Source organism: Dendrobates tinctorius, unplaced genomic scaffold, assembly GCF_039654945.1.
Source record: "Dendrobates tinctorius isolate UK_male_01 unplaced genomic scaffold, ASM3965494v1 ptg000232l, whole genome shotgun sequence".
In the NCBI taxonomy this organism is placed as follows: domain Eukaryota; kingdom Metazoa; phylum Chordata; class Amphibia; order Anura; family Dendrobatidae; genus Dendrobates; species Dendrobates tinctorius.
Window position 1 is genome coordinate 3999 of NW_027361899.1, and position 24063 is coordinate 28061.

The 24063-nt window shown below is 54.3% G+C and overlaps 1 protein-coding gene across 2 annotated transcripts; it reads left to right on the forward strand.

The window, feature by feature from the left end:
• The first annotated feature begins 890 nt into the window (after positions 1–890).
• On the forward strand, positions 891–6249 carry MRPL14 (mitochondrial ribosomal protein L14). 2 transcript variants are annotated; one of them, XM_073556229.1, is made up of 3 exons: positions 891–1003; positions 4154–4221; positions 5754–6249. In XM_073556229.1, the coding sequence occupies exons 1-3, from the start codon at positions 929–931 to the stop codon at positions 6118–6120; spliced, it is 510 nt and encodes a 169-aa protein (XP_073412330.1). In that variant the 5' UTR covers positions 891–928; the 3' UTR covers positions 6121–6249. The 2 variants fall into 2 exon arrangements, with proteins under 2 accessions (XP_073412330.1, XP_073412331.1); XM_073556230.1 differs by lacking the exon at positions 891–1003 and adding an exon at positions 3901–4040.
• Positions 6250–24063: the final 17814 nt, after the last annotated feature.

Genomic DNA, 24063 nt, shown 5'->3' on the forward strand with positions numbered 1-24063 from the left:
AAGAACAGCGCCCCCCGCAGACAGAAGAACAGTGCCCCCTGCAGACAGGAGAACAGCGCCCCCTGCAGACAGGAGTCCGCGAGACAGCTCTAACCATCGCTATGTCAACTGTTCTCTCTGCCGTCCGCCCTCCACCTTCGTTGCTAGCTAAAACTGCATTGACTAGAGATTATCTCCCTGAACTGCCGCTCTCTCTCCCCATGGGCAGAACGCTCCTCAGACAACGCAGGGTGAGGGGGACAGTGCGGCGATACTTTATTGAACCACAAAACAGGCAGATAACACGTAGCTCAGTCCCAGCTCAGTACCTACGATGGTGACATTACAGGGTCTCACCCTTCCCTGACCCCCTGGGATAATGGCAGCTGTGACTTCAGAGCTTCCAGGGCCGACTGCCCCACCTGTGGCACGCACAGAGAGGAGGTAACGACAGTGTAGGAAGATGACCGTCCATTGAGGTACAAGGCCAGGTGACCGGAGGGTCACAACTTGGCTTTTCCAAATAACTCAATAGAGCTAGGCGACCAGCAGGTCCCAATCCTGGCTTTCTCCAAGGTATCCATGGTTCAGTGATGGTCAATGGAGCAGATCTGGATCCTTCCAACTGGGGTCGAGGTCCCCTAAGCTGCAACCCTGTAGAATAAGAAATCTGATGGAGCCCTGCTGTCCTGTAGAGTCTCTGGATGTCTTCTCTATCTGTCTCCGGTTACAGAGGCATAAAACCTCTTTTTATATTTAACGACTTGTCACGATCCAGTTTTGGATTTGTGGCGGCTCTGGTTCCTCTCTGTTTAAATGTAACTTTCTCCTTTCAGGACCATCAGGGGTTAATGTCAGTTTTTCTCCCGCTGGCAGTTTGGTGTAACTGCAGCGCTGCTGGTCAGCTGATGCGGGCGGTGACCACTCCCACCATCCTTTATATGGTCACATGACGCATCAGCTGACTGACGGTGATAGAGGCTCTCCCTGGTGTCAGCCACGTCTGGAAGCTGCGTCTGCAGTGGTGAGGAGAGCGCCCCCTGCCAGCCTGGGCAGTAATAGGGGATGGTGAGGGGCGAGGTTCCTGACGGCGGTGGGGGAAGGAAGCGCCTACCGGACACCGCCCCCATATACAGCGCCTACCGGACACCGCCCCCATATACAGCGCCTACCGGACACCGCCCCCATATACAGCGCCTACCGGACACCGCCCCCATATACAGCGCCTACCGGACACCGCCCCCATATACAGCGCCTACCGGACACCGCCCCCATATACAGCGCCTACCGGACACCGCCCCCATATACAGCGCCTACCGGACACCGCCCCCATATACAGCGCCTACCGGACACCGCCCCCATATACAGCGCCTACCGGACACCGCCCCCATATACAGCGCCTACCGGACACCGCCCCCATATACAGCGCCTACCGGACACCGCCCCCATATACAGCGCCAACCGGACACCGCCCCCATATACAGCGCCAACCGGACACCGCCCCCATATACAGCGCCTACCGGACACCGCCCCCATATACAGCGCCTACCGGACACCGCCCCCATATACAGCGCCAACCAGACACCGCCCCCATATACAGCGCCAACCAGACACCGCCCCCATATACAGCGCCAACCAGACACCGCCCCCATATACAGCGCCAACCGGACACCGCCCCCATATACAGCGCCAACCGGACACCGCCCCCATATACAGCGCCCACCGGACACCGCCCCCATATACAGCGCCAACCAGACACCGCCCCCATATACAGCGCCTACCGGACACCGCCCCCATATACAGCGCCTACCAGACACCGCCCCCATATACAGCGCCAACCGGACACCGCCCCCATATACAGCGCCAACCGGACACCGCCCCCATATACAGCGCCAACCGGACACCGCCCCCATATACAGCGCCTACCGGACACCGCCCCCATATACAGCACCTACCAGACACCGCCCCCATATACAGCGCCTACCAGACACCGCCCCCATATACAGCGCCAACCGGACACCGCCCCCATATACAGCGCCTACCAGACACCGCCCCCATATACAGCGCCTACCAGACACCGCCCCCATATACAGCACCTACCAGACACCGCCCCCATATACAGCGCCTACCGGACACCGCCCCCATATACAGCGCCAACCAGACACCGCCCCCATATACAGCACCTACCAGACACCGCCCCCATATACAGCGCCTACCAGACACCGCCCCCATATACAGCGCCAACCGGACACCGCCCCCATATACAGCGCCAACCAGACACCGCCCCCATATACAGCGCCAACCAGACACCGCCCCCATATACAGCGCCAACCAGACACCGCCCCCATATACAGCACCTACCGGACACCGCCCCCATATACAGCGCCAACCGGACACCGCCCCCATATACAGCACCTACCAGACACCGCCCCCATATACAGCACCTACCGGACACCGCCCCCATATACAGCGCCAAGCGGACACCGCCCCCATATACAGCACCTACCAGACACCGCCCCCATATACAGCGCCTACCGGACACCGCCCCCATATACAGCACCTACCAGACACCGCCCCCATATACAGCGCCTACCAGACACCGCCCCCATATACAGCGCCAACCGGACACCGCCCCCATATACAGCGCCTACCAGACACCGCCCCCATATACAGCGCCAACCGGACACCGCCCCCATATACAGCGCCAACCGGACACCGCCCCCATATACAGCGCCAACCAGACACCGCCCCCATATACAGCGCCAACCAGACACCGCCCCCATATACAGCGCCTACCGGACACCGCCCCCATATACAGCGCCTACCAGACACCGCCCCCATATACAGCGCCTACCAGACACCGCCCCCATATACAGCGCCCACCGGACACCGCCCCCATATACAGCGCCTACCGGACACCGCCCCCATATACAGCGCCTACCAGACACCGCCCCCATATACAGCGCCTACCAGACACCGCCCCCATATACAGCGCCTACCGGACACCGCCCCCATATACAGCGCCTACCAGACACCGCCCCCATATACAGCGCCTACCGGACACCGCCCCCATATACAGCGCCTACCAGACACCGCCCCCATATACAGCACCAACCAGACACCGCCCCCATATACAGCACCTACCAGACACCGCCCCCATATACAGCGCCTACCGGACACCGCCCCCATATACAGCGCCAACCAGACACCGCCCCCATATACAGCACCTACCAGACACCGCCCCCATATACAGCGCCTACCGGACACCGCCCCCATATACAGCGCCAACCGGACACCGCCCCCATATACAGCGCCAACCAGACACCGCCCCCATATACAGCGCCTACCGGACACCGCCCCCATATACAGCGCCTACCGGACACCGCCCCCATATACAGCGCCTACCAGACACCGCCCCCATATACAGCGCCAACCGGACACCGCCCCCATATACAGCGCCTACCAGACACCGCCCCCATATACAGCGCCTACCAGACACCGCCCCCATATACAGCGCCTACCAGACACCGCCCCCATATACAGCGCCTACCAGACACCGCCCCCATATACAGCGCCTACCGGACACCGCCCCCATATACAGCACCTACCGGACACCGCCCCCATATACAGCGCCAACCGGACACCGCCCCCATATACAGCGCCAACCGGACACCGCCCCCATATACAGCGCCTGCCATACGGTGACAGTGCCCCCCTATAATCGGTGCCACACTAGCAGCAGACATGCAGGCGCGGCCCCGCCAGCATCTGATGTTTTCAGAATTTCTCTTGTATTGTACAAGTGATGCAATTATCACCAGAGCAGAAGGGAAATCCTGAAAACATCAGCTGCTGGCGGGGCCGCGCACTGGTGTCTGGCGGGGTCGGGGCCGCGCACTGGTGTCTGGCGGGGTCGGGGCCGCGCACTGGTGTCTGGCGGGGCCGCGCACTGGTGTCTGGCGGGGTCGGGGCCGCGCCCGGGGTCGGAGAGTTAAGAGACGCAATAGCGGGCGCGCGCACAGTCACGTGTTCTCTCTTCCCGGCGTCCGGTGCAGAGCGCGGTAAGCGGCGGTGTGACTACAAGTCCCAGCAGTGTCCGCTCTCTGCCTCCAGGCGGCGCAGTGCTGGAGGAGGGAAGCTGTGCGGCGTCTCCTCATGTGTCCTCTCTCCACAGAGCGAGATGGCGGCGGCCATGAGGAGAGCGGTGACCCCGAGCTGGAGGACGAGCGCCCGGCACCTGAGGTGAGGACCCCGAGTGTAGCGCCCGGCACCTGAGGTGAGGACCCCGAGTGTAGCGCCCGGCACCTGAGGTGAGGACCCCGAGTGTAGCGCCCGGCACCTGAGGTGAGGACCCCGAGTGTAGCGCCCGGCACCTGAGGTGAGGACCCCGAGTGTAGCGCCCGGCACCTGAGGTGAGGACCCCGAGTGTAGCGCCCGGCACCTGAGGTGAGGACCCCGAGTGTAGCGCCCGGCACCTGAGGTGAGGACCCCGAGTGTAGCGCCCGGCACCTGAGGTGAGGACCCCGAGTGTAGCGCCCGGCACCTGAGGTGAGGACCCCGAGTGTAGCGCCCGGCACCTGAGGTGAGGACCCCGAGTGTAGCGCCCGGCACCTGAGGTGAGGACCCCGAGTGTAGCGCCCGGCACCTGAGGTGAGGACCCCGAGTGTAGCGCCCGGCACCTGAGGTGAGGACCCCGAGTGTAGCGCCCGGCACCTGAGGTGAGGACCCCGAGTGTAGCGCCCGGCACCTGAGGTGAGGACCCCGAGTGTAGCGCCCGGCACCTGAGGTGAGGACCCCGAGTGTAGCGCCCGGCACCTGAGGTGAGGACCCCGAGTGTAGCGCCCGGCACCTGAGGTGAGGACCCCGAGTGTAGCGCCCGGCACCTGAGGTGAGGACCCCCAGTGTAGCGCCCGGCACCTGAGGTGAGGACCCCGAGTGTAGCGCCCGGCACCTGAGGTGAGGACCCCGAGTGTAGCGCCCGGCACCTGAGGTGAGGACCCCGAGTGTAGCGCCCGGCACCTGAGGTGAGGACCCCGAGTGTAGCGCCCGGCACCTGAGGTGAGGACCCCGAGTGTAGCGCCCGGCACCTGAGGTGAGGACCCCGAGTGTAGCGCCCGGCACCTGAGGTGAGGACCCCGAGTGTAGCGCCCGGCACCTGAGGTGAGGACCCCGAGTGTAGCGCCCGGCACCTGAGGTGAGGACCCCGAGTGTAGCGCCCGGCACCTGAGGTGAGGACCCCGAGTGTAGCGCCCGGCACCTGAGGTGAGGACCCCGAGTGTAGCGCCCGGCACCTGAGGTGAGGACCCCGAGTGTAGCGCCCGGCACCTGAGGTGAGGACCCCGAGTGTAGCGCCCGGCACCTGAGGTGAGGACCCCGAGTGTAGCGCCCGGCACCTGAGGTGAGGACCCCGAGTGTAGCGCCCGGCACCTGAGGTGAGGACCCCGAGTGTAGCGCCCGGCACCTGAGGTGAGGACCCCGAGTGTAGCGCCCGGCACCTGAGGTGAGGACCCCGAGTGTAGCGCCCGGCACCTGAGGTGAGGACCCCGAGTGTAGCGCCCGGCACCTGAGGTGAGGACCCCGAGTGTAGCGCCCGGCACCTGAGGTGAGGACCCCGAGGGTAGCCCCCCCCCAGAGTGAGGACCCCGAGGGTAGCCCCCCCCCCCAGAGTGAGGACCCCGAGGGTAGCGCCCCCTCACTTTGTAGTACCTGTGTGTTGGGCGCTCCTTCCCCCGGTCGTGTCCTGTTGGTCGTGACGGCTCCTGTTTTGCTTCCAGCCTCTCTGCCCCGAGTGCCGCCATCCAGAAGCTGACCCGCGTCCGTGTGGTTGACAACAGCGCCCTGGGGACCTCCCCTTACCACCGGCCACCGCGCTGCATCCATGTGTACAACAAGTCGGGGGTGGGGAAGGTCGGGGACACCATCCTGCTGGCCATCAAGGGGCAGAAGAAGAAGGCGCTCATCGTGGGCCAGAAGATGCCGGCCGCCTGCATGATGCCGCGCTTCGACTCCAACAACGTGGTGTTGATCGAGGACAATGGAAACCCCGTGGGCACCCGGATAAAGACCCCCATACCGGCCATGCTGCGGCACGAGGAGGGCAAGTACTCTAAGGTGCTGGCCATAGCCCAGACCTTACTGTGAGCGCGTGATGCCCCCCAACTATGGCGGTCTGTGGGTGATTGAGCATGATGACACGGACCCCCGAGGACGAGCGACCCCTGCACTGTGACCTCGGGACCTAAATATTAAATGACAGCGGATATTTCTACAGCTGTGGCTCCGCCCCTCATTATATTCATAGACATTAATATGGAGAAAGTATGTGCCCCCCCACATCCACCTCCGGGGGCTTCACTGTCCTCATCTACATCCATAGACATTAATATGGAGAAAGTATGTGCCCCCCACATCCACCTCCGGGGGCTTCACTGTCCTCATCTACATCCATAGACATTAATATGGAGAAAGTATGTGCCCCCCACATCCACCTCCGGGGGCTTCACTGTCCTCATCTACATCCATAGACATTAATATGGAGAAAGTATGTGCCCCCCACATCCACCTCCGGGGGCTTCACTGTCCTTATCTACATCCATAGACATTAATATGGAGAAAGTATGTGCCCCCCACATCCACCTCCGGGGGCTTCACTGTCCTCATCTACATCCATAGACATTAATATGGAGAAAGTATGTGCCCCCCACATCCACCTCCGGGGGCTTCACTGTCCTCATCTACATCCATAGATATTAATATGGAAAAAGTATGTGCCCCCCCACATCCACCTCCGGGAGCTTCACTGTCCTCATCTACATCCATAGACATTAATATGGAGGAAAGTATGTGCCCCCCACATCCACCTCCGGGAGCTTCACTGTCCTCATCTACATCCATAGACATTAATATGGAGGAAAGTATGTGCCCCCCACATCCACCTCCGGGAGCTTCACTGTCCTCATCTACATCCATAGACATTAATATGGAGGAAAGTATGTGCCCCCCACATCCACCTCCGGGAGCTTCACTGTCCTCATCTACATCCATAGACATTAATATGGAGGAAAGTATGTGCCCCCCACATCCACCTCCGGGAGCTTCACTGTCCTCATCTACATCCATAGACATTAATATGGAGGAAAGTATGTGCCCCCCACATCCACCTCTGGAGGCTTCACTGTCCTCATCTACATCCATAGACATTAATATGGAGGAAAGTATGTGCCCCCCACATCCACCTCCGGGAGCTTCACTGTCCTCATCTACATCCATAGACATTAATATGGAGGAAAGTATGTGCCCCCCACATCCACCTCCGGGAGCTTCACTGTCCTCATCTACATCCATAGACATTAATATGGAGGAAAGTATGTGCCCCCCACATCCACCTCCGGGGGCTTCACTGTCCTCATCTACATCCATAGACATTAATATGGACAAAGTATGTGCCCCCCACATCCTCCTTCGGGGGCTTCACTCTCCTCATCTACATCCATAGACATTAATATGGAGAAAGTATGTGCCCCCCACATCCACCTCCGGGGGCTTCTCTGTCCTCATCTACATCCATAGATGTTAATATGGAGAAAGTATGTTCCCCCCCACATCCTCCTCCGGGGGCTTCACTGTCCTCATCTACATCCATAGACATTAATATGGAGAAAGTATGTGCCCCCCACATCCACCTCCGGGGGCTTCACTGTCCTCATCTACATCCATAGATATTAATATGGAGAAAGTATGTGCCCCCCACATCCACCTCACTCTTTGTTTCGTTGCAGCCATTTGGTAAATTCCAAAAAGTTAATTTCTGCAGACAGGACAGCTGAGGGCTGATGTTAATAGCCTAGGAAGGGGCCATGGATCTTGGCCTCCTCCCTGGCTAAAAACATCATCTCTCAGCCGCCCCAGAAAAGGTGCATCTCTAAGTGTACCGGTGTCATATGGGAGGTTGATGTCACCTTTTAGGTGCATCAAGTCCTGAGGTTAGTAATGGAGAAGTGTCAATTAGACATCGGGTGCACATGTACAGAAGTGTATATTAATGAGAAAAAATGAACTTTTTTGAGTATACCAAATGGCTGCAATGAAACAGAGTGAAAAATTTAAAGGGGTCTGAATACTTTCCGTACCCACTGTGTGTTCAGGAAATGCACTCAGTTGTTATGAATGAGTCACCGTAGGAGGCAAAAACAGAAATACTAGCTAAGTCCAGAAAACCAGAGAAGTTGGCAGCTATCGGATTGCAGACCCCTGAACCTATCAACAACAACTAGCAGTAGCCGTGGGGGGTTCCTACGGTGCCCTAGACCCCTCGATCACAGCCGGAGAACTAAATAGCCTAAAGACAGAAAGGGAAATCTAAACTGCCCCAGAGCAGACCCCAAAGCAATAGGCAGCCCCCAACATATAATGACGGTGAAGCAAGATGAAAAAAAACTCACACAGATAGAAAGATAGGCTGAGCAAATGATGGGGCCCAAGCTAACTAGATAGGACAGGATAGAAAAGCTGCTGTCTGCAATCCGCCAAAACCCTATCAAAACAAGGGCCAACAGGCTGATAGGGAAAAAAGCCCTGAAGACGCTAGGCTTCAAAAAGACTATCAGTACTCAGGTATTTTCTAAAGACAGAGCAAAAAGGAATTCAGCTCACCCCAGCAGGGAATGGTAGAAATCAAGGAAAACAATGCAAAACAAAACCAAAACACAAATGCAAAAAGTAGAGCAGAAAACTTAGCTTGTGAGGAGCAGGAATCAGACTGGTCTCCTAGAATCCCTCAGAGAGATCACCAGCAAGGCAGAAGGGCGTCGGCTTCCTTATGTCCAGTCCTCAATTCCAGCCACCCAGTCATCTAGCTTCCCAGGTGTTTGGTAATCAGCCTCACTACCTTCCTTCACCAGAGGAGGGAGTTCATCAGACCTCAACGGTGAAGGGAAAAATGAACTCCCAACACTCAGTACTTGGTCGTGGCTCCTCCTGCATCAATTACTGCATCAATGCGGCGTGGCATGGAGGCGATCAGCCTGTGGCACTGCTGAGGGGTTATGGAAGCCCAGTTTGCTTTGATAGCAGCCTTCAGCTCGTCTGCATTGTTGGGTCTGGTGTCTCTCATCTTCCTCTTGACAATACTCCATAGATTCTCTATGGGGTTAAGGTCGGGCGAGTTTGCTGCCAATCAAGCCCAGTGATACTGTTGTGTGTACACCAGGTATTGGTACTTTTGGCAGTGTGGACAGGGGCCAAGTCCTGCTGGAGAATGACATTTCCATCTCCATAAAGCTTGTCGGCAGAGGGAAGCATGACTACATCTCAACAAACCTGGGAAACACATTTGCCAGAAGACTCGCTACACTCATCAGGAGCGCGTTAATCTAGAAGAAGAGGGGACGGGACGAAGAACATTAGACTCGAACATGAAGCCAGATATAATACTGATGAAGGACGTGAGGAGCGGCAAAGAAGACCCAAGACAACATACTCGGAAGGGAGGTAAGAACGTTTCTAAAACAATCCACAGGGAGGAGACTGGAACAAAACAAAATCCTCTAACCTGCATGCTCGCCAACGCCAGAAGCCTGCAACCAAGATGGAAGAACTAGAAGCAGAAACATCTACAGGTGACTATGGCCTAGTGGGAATAACCGAGACATGGTGAGATGAAAGCTGTGACCGGGCAGGTAACTTACAGGGTGACAGTCTGTTTAGAAAGAATGGTAAAAATCGGAGAAGAGGAGGAGGGGGGTTTGTCTTTATGTAAAGTCTTGTCTAAAGTCCACTGTAAGGGAAGATATTAGCGAAGGGAATGAGGATGTCGAGTCCATATGGGTCGAAATATATGGAGGGAAAATAGTGACAAAATTCTCTTTGGTGTCTGTTACACCCCACCAAATATAACAGAAATCATGGAGAGTCTACTACTGAGGCAGATAGATGAAGCTGCAGCCCATAATGAGGTCCTTGTTATGGGGGACTTTACCCGGATATTAACTGGGAAACAGAGACCTGCGAAACCCATAAAGGCGACAGGTTTCTGCTAATAACCAAGAAACATTATATCTCACAATTGGTGCAGAATCCGACCAGAGGAGCAGCACTTTACACCTAATACTATCTAACAGACCGGACAGAATAACAGATCTGCAGGAAATAGCGACCACAATATTGTACAGTGTCACTTGTGTTTCGCTAGGGGGACTTGTCAGGGAGTCACAAAAACACAACCTTAGGAAAGCAAAGTGTGACCAGTTTAGAGATGTCCTCAATCTGGTGACTGGGACAATGTCCTCAGAAATAAGAATACAGAAAATAAATGTGAAATGTGTAAGAACATCCTAAATAGGCGCTGTAAGCGGTTTATACCTTGTGGGAATAAAAGGACCAGAAATAGGAAAAACCCAATGTGGCTAAACAAAGAAGAGGGGCGATTACCAGCAAGAAGAAAGCATTGACACTACTAAAGCAGGACGGCCCCGCTGAGGATCTAACAACTATAGGGAAAAAAATACTTTATCTAAAAAACTAATTACAGCTGCCAAAAAGGAAACAGAGAAGCACAAAGGAGAGTAACACTAATCCCAAACTGTTCTCCACCTATATCAATAGTAACAGAATCATAAGTGACAGTGTAGGAGCCTTATAAAACTGTGAGGGAAGAACGGTTGTAGATGACGAGGAAAAAGCGAATATATTACACATCTTCTTCACGGTGGAAAATGAAATGCTGAGAGACAAAGAAAACCCGATATTAAGGGTCACCAATCTAACCCAAGAAGAGGGGCGAAACCGGCTACATAAGATTACAATAGAGAAATCTCCGGGTCCGGATGGCATACACCCACGAGTACTAAGAGAACTAAGGAATGGAATAGACAAGCCATTATTTCTTATATTTAGGGATTCTATAGCGATGGGGTCTGTTACACAGGACTGGTGCATAGCAAATGTAGATTGTTGGTGAGATATGTGAAGGGTTTCTGAGGGATGTTATTCTGGATAATCTCACTGAGAATAACTGTGTAACGCCATATCAGCATGGGTTTATGAGGAATCGCTCCTGTCACACCAATCTAATCAGCTTTTATGAAGAGGTAAGCTATAGACTGGACCAAGGTGAGTCATTGGATGTGGTAGATCTTGATTTTTCTAAAGCGTTCGATACCGTGCCACACAAGAGGTTGGTACACAAAATGAGAATGCTGGGTCAGGGGGAAAATGTGTGTAAATGGGTAAGTAACTGGCTGAGAGATAGAAAGCAGAGGGGGGTTATAAATGGTATATTCTCTAACTGGGCCGCTGTGACCAGTGGGGACCGCAGGGGTCGGTGTTGGGACCTCTTCTCTACAACATATTTATTAACGAGCTGGTAGAAGGTTTACACAGTAAAATATCAATATTTGCAGATGATACAAAACTATGTAAAGCAGTCAGTACAAGAGAAGATAGTATTCTGCTACAGATGGAGCTGGATAAGAGGGAAACTTGGGCTGAAAGGTGGCAGATGCGGTATAACCATGATAAATGTAAGGTTATACACATGGGAAGAAGGAATCAATATCACCATTACACACTGAACGGGAAACCACTGGGTAAATCTGACATGGAGAAGGACTTGGGGATCCTAGTTAATGAGAAACTTACCTGGAGCAGCCAGTGCCAGGCAGCGGCTGCCAAGGCAAACAGGATCATGGGGTGTATTAAAGAGGTATGGATACGCATGATGAGAGCATTATACTGCCTCTGTACAAATCTCTGGTTAGACCGCACATGGAGGACTGTGTACAGTTTTGGGCACTGGTGCTCAGGAAGGATATAATGGAACTAGAGCGGGTACAAAGGAGGGCAACAAATTTAATAAAGATTAGCATAGAGATTAGCAAAATTAGGATTATTTAGAAAAAAGACGACTGAGGGGCGATCTAATAACCATGTATAAGTATATAAGGGGACAATACAAATATCTCTCCGAGGATCTGTTTATACCAAGGAAGGTGACGGTCACAAGGGGGCATTCTCTGCGTCTGGAGGAGAGAAGGTTTCTCCACCAAGATAGAAGAGGATTCTTTACTGTTAGGGCAGTGAGAATCTGGAGTTCCCTGCCTGAGGAGGTGGTGATGGCGAACTCAGCCGAGGGGTTCAGGAGAGGACTGGATGTCTTCATGGAGCGCAACAATGTTGTATCTTACAGTGATTAGGTTCTTTAGAAGGACATAGATCTGGGGATTTATTCTGACGGAATACAGGGTGAACTGGAGGGAGACGGCTTTTTTCAGCCTTGCTAACTGTTACTGGCACCTCCAGAAGGTATCTCCGGTGCAAAAGCTGGCATTGCTGGAACTCTCCTTGCCCAGATGCTTCAGTATTTTGCTGTATGTCCTGCTCGACCAAGGCACGTATCAGCAGATCCTTGGATTTGTCGTCTGCCTCTATTCCTCTCTGCTCACAGAGGTCGGTCAGAGCCTCTCTGCTCTGCTTCTTGTACTGGGCTGCCATTTCGATGAACAGCCATTTGCCAAAGAAAAGATAGGGAAGGGAAACTGTTTGCAAGTATGTCTAAGTAAGCACTGAGCTGGACCTTGTAGAGCTGGTGCACTGCTCGCAAGGATACCAACTCTTTAGTACAGGGAGTAAGTGCTGACACCATCCACTAATGCTCTAATAGTAATAAATTCTATCCCACCGCTGCCACCAATTTGTCACATACCCGCTTTTCAGTACATGGCTTGATGTGCATGCAAGGGTTAATCTGGCTCCTCTCACTCAGTCCAGCATTCACCCTCTGTCCTATGCTGCAGTGGGAGCATAAATCACACTCCGACACAGACCACACACCCCGCTCATACATGCTGCCACCACTCACCGAACACACGGGCGATGAGTCCCGGAAATATTACTGCTGTCTGCCAATCACCAGGAGCGCACACTCTAAGGCTGTGGATTCTTTACAGCAACAAGATTCAGACTAAGTTTTAAGCTTGAATAGAAAAGGTGCAGAGCTTACAATAAAAAGGATATAAAAATATGGAAATAAAAAGTGACATACAAATATGCAAAACAGTGATAAAATAAAAGGGAGAAACTTACAGAAATAAACTTTACAGTCTGTTGTTCTGCTTCCTGGGGGGGTGGGATATGGAACGGCTCACACCAGCTTGGCTGTCCCTCAGTCTGTGAACAACTTTCTTTGTGTAAAGGCCTAATTTATAGATTTAACCAGGAGATCAGATTTCTAGGCCAGCCTCTCAGGTTAATATTCTAATTCCTGGTTTGTGACTGGACCAATGTGACTACCAATGAATACATTGTTTCTCTGAAATGCTTTTTGTGTTAACCTTCCTTTCCCATAGTAAATAGAGAATGTCAGGCTGCTCTAGATCCCATTTGACATCTTCCTTCAAAAGGCATCAGAGGTGTGAAATGGTTCCTTTCTGTGTGTTCTCTGGAAGGCACCCTGGGGTCTGAATGATGCCGTGACCCCTGGGGTCTGAATGATGCTATTACCCCTGGGGTCTGAATGATGCCTTGACCCCCTGGGGTCTGAATGATGCTATTACCCCTGGGGTCTGAATGATGCCTTGACCCCCTGGGGTCTGAATGATGCTATTACTGCTGGGGTCTGAATGATGCTGTGACCCCTGGGGTCTGAATGATGCGGTGACCCTTGGGGTCTGAATGATGCGATGACCCCCTGGGTCTGAATGATGCGATTTTATTTGACAATTAGGGTTGGGATCGGTGTCTCGGATAACGTTGCCCGCAGTTATCTATTTTATTTCGTATTTGGAAGATGGAGTATTTTTGGACATGATTTTGCTTCTATTTATTTGTGCATCGTTCACTTTTCCTGACGTCCCCTGATAGTGTGGAGCTGATGGGCAGGGGTCACTCACCTGCCTGTGGTGTCATGGGTGTTGTGGTGTTTTGTGCCCATCTGCAGTGGGACCGCTGTCGTCCATAAATACTGTCGGAAATGGACGCGCCGTTACCCACTGTGGTGGATGCATTGTCATGACTGTTCACAAGCTGCATGGCGCGCACCTGCGTGGAGGACACTTGTTTACCAGGTGTCACGGCTGCCTCCTTCGGGTGTGAACCCGGCTTTATGATGTGATTGGTTCCACCTGGACATCACCGAGGGGGCATGGCTATGTTTTTAAATGTCCACCGTTGTGTCAGTGCCACTAACTATACAACCTGTGATAAGAATGCACGTGGAGCATGCGCCGCAGAAAAATGTCATACTGAACAGTCCCTAAAGCAGGGGTGGGGAACCTCAGGCCCCTGGGCCATTTGCGGCCCTCGATGACCTTGTATCCGGCCCCCAGTGCTTTGGCAGGGAGTTGTATTTTGATTGCCACCAGCTCATTAAATTCTTCTTGCTCTGTGAGCGCATGTGCAGTGTTCACTACTGAACACTGAAGGGCATGCAATGAAAGATCACGTCCTGACGCCAGTGCCAGAGTCGGGATGCATTTTGTGGGCGGAGTTTGTTCGGCCCCCGAAGGACGGTGTAAATATTCAAATGGCCCTTGGCAGAAAAGATTCCCCACCCCTGCACTAAAGGGATGTCAGCAATCCATGTCAGCTAGAGCATAGGGACGGTGCGTGCAGCAATCAATGTCAGAGCATAGGGACGGTGCGTGCAGCAATCAATGTCAGAGCATAGGGACGGTGCGTGCAGCAATCAATGTCAACTAGAGCATAGGGACGGTGCGTGCAGCAATCAATGTCAACTAGAGCATAGGGACGGGGCGTGCAGCAATCAGTGTCAGCTACAGCATAGGAACGGTGCGTGCATCAATGTCAGAGCATAGGGACGGTGTGTACAGCAATCAATGTCAACTAGAGCATAGGGACGGTGTGTACAGCAATCAATGTCAACTAGAGCATAGGGACTGTGTGTACAGCAATCAATGTCAACTAGAGCATAGGGACGGTGCGTGCAGCAATCAGTGTCAGAGCATAGGGATGGTGCGTGCAGCAATCAGTGTCAGCTATAGCATAGGGACGGTGCATGTAGCAAGCGGTGTCAGCTAGAGCATAGGGATGGTGCGTGCAGCAATCGGTGTTAGCTACAGCATAGTGACGGTGCGTGCAGCAATCGGTGTTAGCTACAGCATAGGGACGGTGCGTGCAGCAATTGGTGTCAGAGCATAGGGACGGTGCATGCAGCAATCGGTGTCAGAGCATAGGGACGGTGCATGCAGCAATCGGTGTCAGAGCATAGGGACGGTGCGTGCAGCAAGCGGTGTCAGCTAGAGCATAGTGACGGTGCGTGCAGCAATCAATGTCAACTAGAGCATAGGGAGGGTGCGTGCAGCAATTAGTGTCAACTAAAGCATAGGGACGGTGCATGTAGCAATCAGTGTCAACTAAAGCAAAGGGACGGTGCGTGCAGCAATCAATGTCAACTAGAGCATAGGGACGGGGCGTGCAGCAATCAGTGTCAGCTACAGCATAGGGACGGTGCGTGCAGCAATCAATGTCAGAGCATAGGGACGGTGTGTGCAGCAATCAATGTCAACTAGAGCATAGGGATGGTGCGTGCAGCAATCAGTGTCAGCTATAGCATAGGGACGGTGCATGTAGCAAGCGGTGTCAGCTATAGCATAGGGACGGTGCGTGCAGCAAGCGGTGTCAGCTAGAGCATAGTGACGGTGCGTGCAGCAATTTGTCAGCTAGAGCATAGGGACGGTGCGTGCAGCAATGTCAGAGCATAGGGACGGTGCGTACAGCAATCTGTCAGCTAGAGCATAGGGACGGTGCGTGTAGCAATCGGTGTCGGCTAGAGCATAGGTACGGTGCGTGCAGCAATCTGTCAGCTAGAGAGCATAGGGACGGTGCGTGCAGCAATCGGTGTCAGCTAGAGCATAGGGACGGTGCGTGCAGCAATCAATGTCAGAGCATAGGGACGGTGCGTGCAGCAATCTGTCAGCTAGAGCATAGGGACGGTGCGTGCAGCAATCAATGTCAGAGCATAGGGACGGTGCGTGCAGCAATTTGTCAGCTAGAGCATAGGGACGGTGCGTGCAGCAATCAATGTCAGAGCATAGGGACGGTGCGTGCAGCAATCAATGTCAGAGCATAGGGACAGTGCATGCAGCAATCGGTGTCAGCTAGAGCATAGGGACGGTGCGTGCAGCAATCAATGTCAGAGCATAGGGACGGTGCGTGCAGCAATCTGTCAGCTAGAGAGCATAGGGACGGTGCGTGCAGCAATCAGTGTCAGAGCATAGGGACGGTGCGTGCAGCAATCAATGTCAGAGCATAGGGACGGTGCGTGCAGCAATCAATGTCAGAGCATAGGGACAGTGCATGCAGCAATCGGTGTCAGCTAGAGAGCATAGGGACGGTGCGTGCAGCAATCAGTGTCAGAGCATAGGGACGGTGCGTGCAGCAATCAATGTCAGAGCATAGGGACGGTGCGTGCAGCAATTTGTCAGCTAGAGCATAGGGACGGTGCGTGCAGCAATCAATGTCAGAGCATAGGGACGGTGCGTGCAGCAATCAATGTCAGAGCATAGGGACAGTGCATGCAGCAATCGGTGTCAGCTAGAGCATAGGGACGGTGCGTGCAGCAATCAATGTCAGAGCACAGGGACGGTGCGTGCAGCAATCTGTCAGCTAGAGAGCATAGGGACGGTGCGTGCAGCAATCAGTGTCAGAGCATAGGGACGGTGCGTGCAGCAATCAATGTCAGAGCATAGGGACGGTGCGTGCAGCAATCAATGTCAGAGCATAGGGACAGTGCATGCAGCAATCGGTGTCAGCTAGAGAGCATAGGGACGGTGCGTGCAGCAATCAGTGTCAGAGCATAGGGACGGTGCGTGCAGCAATCAATGTCAGAGCATAGGGACGGTGCGTGCAGCAATTTGTCAGCTAGAGCATAGGGACGGTGCGTGCAGCAATCAATGTCAGAGCATAGGGACGGTGCGTGCAGCAATCAATGTCAGAGCATAGGGACGGGGCGTGCAGCAATCGGTGTCAGCTAGAGCATAGGGACGGTGCGTGCAGCAATCAATGTCAGCTAGAGCATAGGGATGGTGTGTGCAGCAATCAATGTCAGAGCATAGGGACGGTGCGTGCAGCAATCGGTGTCAGCTAGAGCATAGGGACGGTGTGTGCAGCAATCAATGTCAGAGCATAGGGACGGTGCGTGCAGCAATCGGTGTCAGCTAGAGCATAGGGATGGTGCGTGCAGCAATCGGTGTCAGCTAGAGCATAGGGACGGTGCGTGCAGCAATCGGTGTCAGCTAGAGCATAGGGACGGTGCGTGCAGCAATCGGTGTCAGCTAGAGCATAGGGACGGTGCGTGCAGCAATCGGTGTCAGCTAGAGCATAGGGACGGTGCGTGCAGCAATCGGTGTCAGCTAGAGCATAGGGACGGTGCGTGCAGCAATCGGTGTCAGCTAGAGCATAGGGACGGTGCGTGCAGCAATCGGTGTCAGCTAGAGCATAGGGACGGTGCGTGTAGCAATCGGTGTCGGCTAGAGCATAGGGACGGTGCGTGCAGCAATCAATGTCAGAGCATAGGGACGGTGCGTGCAGCAATCAGTGTCAGCTAGAGCATAGGGATGGTGTGTGCAGCAATCAATGTCAGAGCATAGGGACGGTGCGTGCAGCAATCGGTGTCAGCTAGAGCATAGGGACGGTGTGTGCAGCAATCAATGTCAGAGCATAGGGACGGTGCGTGCAGCAATCGGTGTCAGCTAGAGCATAGGGATGGTGCGTGCAGCAATCGGTGTCAGCTAGAGCATAGGGATGGTGTGTGCAGCAATCAATGTCAGAGCATAGGGACGGTGCGTGCAGCAATCGGTGTCAGCTAGAGCATAGGGACGGTGTGTGCAGCAATCAATGTCAGAGCATAGGGACGGTGTGTGCAGCAATTTGTCAGCTAGAGCATAGTGACGGTGCGTGCAGCAATCAATGTCAGAGCATAGGGACGGTGCGTGCAGCAATCTGTCAGCTAGAGCATAGGGACGGTGCGTGTAGCAATCAATGTCAGAGCATAGGGACGGTGCGTGTAGCAATCAGTGTCAGCTAGAGCATAGGGACGGTGCGTGCAGCAATCTGTCAGCTAGAGCATAGGGACGGTGCGTGCAGCAATCAATGTCAGAGCATAGGGACGGTGCGTGCAGCAATCAATGTCAGAGCATAGGGACGGTGCGTGCAGCAATCGGTGTCAGCTACAGCATAGGGACGGTGCGTGCAGCAATCAGTGTCAGCTACAGCATAGGGACGGTGTGTGCAGCAATCAATGTCAGAGCATAGGGACGGTGCGTGCAGCCATCAATGTCAACTAGAGCATAGGGACGGTGCGTGCAGTAATCAGTGTCAACTAGAGCATAGGGACGGTGCGTGCAGCAATCAATGTCAGAGCATAGGGACAGTGCGTGCAGCCATCAATGTGAACTAGAGCATAGGGACGGTGCGTGCAGCAATCAATGTCAGAGCATAGGGACGGTGCGTGCAGCAATCAGTGTCAGAGCATAGGGACGGTGCGTGCAGCAATCAGTGTCAGAGCATAGGGACGGTGCGTGCAGCAATCAATGTCAGCTAGAGCATAGGGACGGTGCGTGCAGCAATCAATGTCAGCTAGAGCATAGGGACGGTGCGTGCAGCTATCAATGTCAGCATAGGGACGGTGCGTGCAGCAATTAGTGTCAGAGCATAGGGACGGTGCGTGCAGCTATCAATGTCAACTAGAGCATAGGGACGGTGCGTGCAGCAATCAGTGTCAGCTACAGCATAGGGACGGTGCGTGCAGCAATCAGTGTCAGAGCATAGGGACGGTGCGTGCAGCAATCAATGTCAGAGCATAGGGACGGTGCGTGCAGCAATCAATGTCAGCTACAGCATAGGGACGGTGCGTGCAGCAATCAGTGTCAGAGCATTGGGACGGTGCGTGCAGCAATCAATGTCAGAGCATAGGGACGGTGCGTGCAGCAATCAATGTCAGCTACAGCATAGGGACGGTGCGTGCAGCAATTGGTGTCAGCTACAGCATAGGGACGGTGCGTGCAGCAATCAATGTCAGAGCATAGGGACGGGGCGTGCAGCAATCAGTGTCAGAGCATAGGGACGGTGCGTGCAGCAATTGGTGTCAGCTACAGCATAGGGACGGTGCGTGCAGCAATCAATGTCAGAGCATAGGGACGGGGCGTGCAGCAATCAGTGTCAGAGCATAGGGACGGGGCGTGCAGCAATCAGTGTCAGAGCATAGGGACGGGGCGTGCAGCAATCAGTGTCAGAGCATAGGGACGGGGCGTGCAGCAATCAGTGTCAGAGCATAGGGACGGGGCGTGCAGCAATCAGTGTCAGAGCATAGGGACGATGTGTGCAGCAATCAATGTCAGAGCATAGGGACGGTGCGTGCAGCAATCAGTGTCAGAGCATAGGGACGGTGCGTGTAGCAATCAATGTCAGCTACAGCATAGGGACGGTGCGTGCAGCAATCTGTGTCAGCTACAGCATAGGGAGGGTGCGTGCAGCAATCGGTGTCAGCTACAGCATAGGGACGGTGCGTGCAGCAATCAGTGTCAGCTACAGCATAGGGACGGTGCGTGCAGCAATCAGTGTCAGAGCATAGGGACGGTGCGTGCAGCAATCAATGTCAACTAGAGCATAGGGACGGTGCGTGCAGCAATCAATGTCAACTAGAGCATAGGGACGGGGCGTGCAGCAATCAGTGTCAGCTACAGCATAGGAACGGTGCGTGCATCAATGTCAGAGCATAGGGACGGTGTGTACAGCAATCAATGTCAACTAGAGCATAGGGACGGTGTGTACAGCAATCAATGTCAACTAGAGCATAGGGACGGTGCGTGCAGCAATCAGTGTCAGAGCATAGGGATGGTGCATGTAGCAAGCGGTGTCAGCTAGAGCATAGGGATGGTGCGTGCAGCAATCGGTGTTAGCTACAGCATAGTGACGGTGCGTGCAGCAATCGGTGTTAGCTACAGCATAGGGACGGTGCGTGCAGCAATCGGTGTCAGAGCATAGGGACGGTGCGTGCAGCAATCGGTGTCAGAGCATAGGGACGGTGCGTGCAGCAATCGGTGTCAGAGCATAGGGACGGTGCGTGCAGCAAGCGGTGTCAGCTAGAGCATAGTGACGGTGCGTGCAGCAATCAATGTCAACTAGAGCATAGGGAGGGTGCGTGCAGCAATCAGTGTCAACTAAAGCAAAGGGACGGTGCGTGCAGCAATCAATGTCAGAGCATAGGGACGGTGCGTGCAGCAATCAATGTCAACTAGAGCATAGGGACGGGGCGTGCAGCAATCAGTGTCAGCTACAGCATAGGGAAGGTGCGTGCAGCAATCAGTGTCAGCTATAGCATAGGGACGGTGCATGTAGCAAGCGGTGTCAGCTATAGCATAGGGACGGTGCGTGCAGCAAGCGGTGTCAGCTAGAGCATAGTGACGGTGCGTGCAGCAATTTGTCAGCTAGAGCATAGGGACGGTGCGTGCAGCAATGTCAGAGCATAGGGACGGTGCGTACAGCAATCTGTCAGCTAGAGCATAGGGACGGTGCGTGTAGCAATCGGTGTCGGCTAGAGCATAGGGACGGTGCGTGCAGCAATCTGTCAGCTAGAGCATAGGGACGGTGCGTGCAGCAATCTGTCAACTAGAGCACAGGGACGGTGCGTGCAGCAATCTGTCAGCTAGAGCATAGGGACGGTGCGTGCAGCAATCAATGTCAGAGCATAGGGACGGTGCGTGCAGCAATCTGTCAGCTAGAGCACAGGGACGGTGCGTGCAGCAATCTGTCAGCTAGAGCATAGGGACGGTGCGTGCAGCAATCTGTCAGCTAGAGCACAGGGACGGTGCGTGCAGCAATCTGTCAGCTAGAGCATAGGGACGGTGCGTGCAGCAATCAATGTCAGAGCATAGGGACGGTGCGTGCAGCAATCAATGTCAGAGCATAGGGACGGTGCGTGCAGCAATCAATGTCAGAGCATAGGGACGGTGCGTGCAGCAATCGGTGTCAGCTAGAGCATAGGGACGGTGCGTGCAGCAATCGGTGTCAGCTAGAGCATAGGGACGGTGCGTGCAGCAATCGGTGTCAGCTAGAGCATAGGGACGGTGCGTGCAGCAATCAATGTCAGAGCATAGGGACGGTGCGTGCAGCAATCAGTGTCAGCTAGAGCATAGGGATGGTGTGTGCAGCAATCAATGTCAGAGCATAGGGACGGTGCGTGCAGCAATCTATGTCAGAGCATAGGGACGGTGCGTGCAGCAATCGGTGTCAGCTAGAGCATAGGGACGGTGTGTGCAGCAATCAATGTCAGAGCATAGGGATGGTGCGTGCAGCAATCGGTGTCAACTAGAGCATAGGGATGGTGCGTGCAGCAATCGGTGTCAGCTAGAGAATAGGGACGGTGCGTGCAGCAATCGGTGTCAGCTAGAGCATAGGGACGGTGCGTGCAGCAATCGGTGTCAGCTAGAGCATAGGGATGGTGCGTGCAGCAATCAATGTCAGAGCATAGGGACGGTGTGTGCAGCAATTTGTCAGCTAGAGCATAGTGACGGTGCGTGCAGCAATCAATGTCAGAGCATAGGGACGGTGCGTGCAGCAATCTGTCAGCTAGAGCATAGGGACGGTGCGTGTAGCAATCAATGTCAGAGCATAGGGACGGTGCGTGCAGCAATCAATGTCAGAGCATAGGGACGGTGCGTGCAGCAATCTGTCGGCTAGAGAATAGGGACGGTGCGTGTAGCAATCGGTGTCGGCTAGAGCATAGGGACGGTGCGTGCAGCAATCTGTCAGCTAGAGCATAGGGACGGTGCGTGCAGCAATCAATGTCAGAGCATAGGGACGGTGCGTGCAGCAATCAATGTCAGAGCATAGGGACGGTGCGTGCAGCAATCGGTGTCAGCTACAGCATAGGGACGGTGCGTGCAGCAATCAGTGTCAGCTACAGCATAGGGACGGAGTGTGCAGCAATCAATGTCAAAGCATAGGGACGGTGCGTGCAGTAATCAGTGTCAACTAGAGCATAGGGACGGTGCGTGCAGTAATCAGTGTCAACTAGAGCATAGGGACGGTGCGTGCAGCAATCAATGTCAGAGCATAGGGACGGTGCGTGCAGCAATCAGTGTCAGAGCATAGGGTCGGTGCGTGCAGCAATCAGTGTCAGAGCATAGGGACGGTGCGTGCAGCAATCAGTGTCAGAGCATAGGGACGGTGCGTGCAGCAATCAGTGTCAGAGCATAGGGACGGTGCGTGCAGCAATCAGTGTCAGAGCATAGGGACGGTGCGTGCAGCAATCAGTGTCAGAGCATAGGGACGGTGCGTGCAGCAATCAATGTCAGCATAGGGACGGTGCGTGCAGCAATTAGTGTCAGAGCATAGGGACGGTGCGTGCAGCTATCAATGTCAGCTAGAGCATAGGGACCGTGCGTACAGCAATCAATGTCAACTAGAGCATAGGGACGGTGCGTGCAGCAATCAGTGTCAGCTACAGCATAGGGACGGTGCGTGCAGCAATCAATGTCAGCTAGAGCATAGGGACGGTGCGTGCAGCAATCGGTGTCAGCTACAGCATAGGGACGGTGCGTGCAGCAATCAATGTCAGAGCATAGGGACGGTGTGTGCAGCAATCAATGTCAGAGCATAGGGACGGTGCGTGCAGCCATCAGTGTCAACTAGAGCATAGGGACGGTGCGTGCAGCAATCAGTGTCAGAGCATAGGGACGGTGCGTGCAGCAATCAGTGTCAGAGCATAGGGACGGTGCGTGCAGCAATCAGTGTCAGAGCATAGGGACGGTGCGTGCAGCAATCAGTGTCAGAGCATAGGGACGGTGCGTGCAGCAATCAGTGTCAGAGCATAGGGACGGTGCGTGCAGCAATCAGTGTCAGAGCATAGGGACGGTGCGTGCAGCAATCAATGTCAGCTAGAGCATAGGGACGGTGCGTGCAGCAATCAATGTCAGCATAGGGACGGTGCGTGCAGCAATTAGTGTCAGAGCATAGGGACGGTGCGTGCAGCAATCAGTGTCAGAGCATAGGGACAGTGCGTGCAGCCATCAATGTGAACTAGAGCATAGGGACGGTGCGTGCAGTAATCAGTGTCAACTAGAGCATAGGGACGGTGCGTGCAGCAATCCGTGTCAGAGCATAGGGACGGTGCGTGCAGCAATCAGTGTCAGAGCATAGGGACGGTGCGTGCAGCAATCAATGTCAGCTAGAGCATAGGGACGGTGCGTGCAGCAATCAATGTCAGCTAGAGCATAGGGACGGTGCGTGCAGCTATCAATGTCAGCATAGGGACGGTGCGTGCAGCAATTAGTGTCAGAGCATAGGGACGGTGCGTGCAGCTATCAATGTCAGCTAGAGCATAGGGACCGTGCGTACAGCAATCAATGTCAACTAGAGCATAGGGACGGTGCGTGCAGCAATCAGTGTCAGAGCATAGGGACGGTGCGTGCAGCAATTAATGTCAGCTAGAGCATAGGGACGGTGCGTGCAGCAATCGGTGTCAGCTACAGCATAGGGACGGGGCGTGCAGCAATCAGTGTCAGCTACAGCATAGGGACGGTGTGTGCAGCAATCAATGTCAGAGCATAGGGACGGTGCGTGCAGCCATCAGTGTCAACTAGAGCATAGGGACGGTGCGTGCAGCAATCAGTGTCAGAGCATAGGGACGGTGCGTGCAGCAATCAGTGTCAGAGCATAGGGACGGTGCGTGCAGCAATCAGTGTCCGAGCATAGGGATGGTGCGTGCAGCAATCAATGTCCGAGCATAGGGACGGTGCGTGCAGCAATCAGTGTCAGAGCATAGGGACGGTGCGTGCAGCAATCAGTGTCAGAGCATAGGGACGGTGCGTGCAGCAATCAGTGTCAGAGCATAGGGACGGTGCGTGCAGCAATCAGTGTCAGAGCATAGGGACGGTGCGTGCAGCAATCAGTGTCAGAGCATAGGGACGGTGCGTGCAGCAATCAATGTCAGCTAGAGCATAGGGACGGTGCGTGCAGCAATCAATGTCAGCATAGGGACGGTGCGTGCAGCAATTAGTGTCAGAGCATAGGGACGGTGCGTGCAGCAATCAGTGTCAGAGCATAGGGACGGTGCGTGCAGCAATCAGT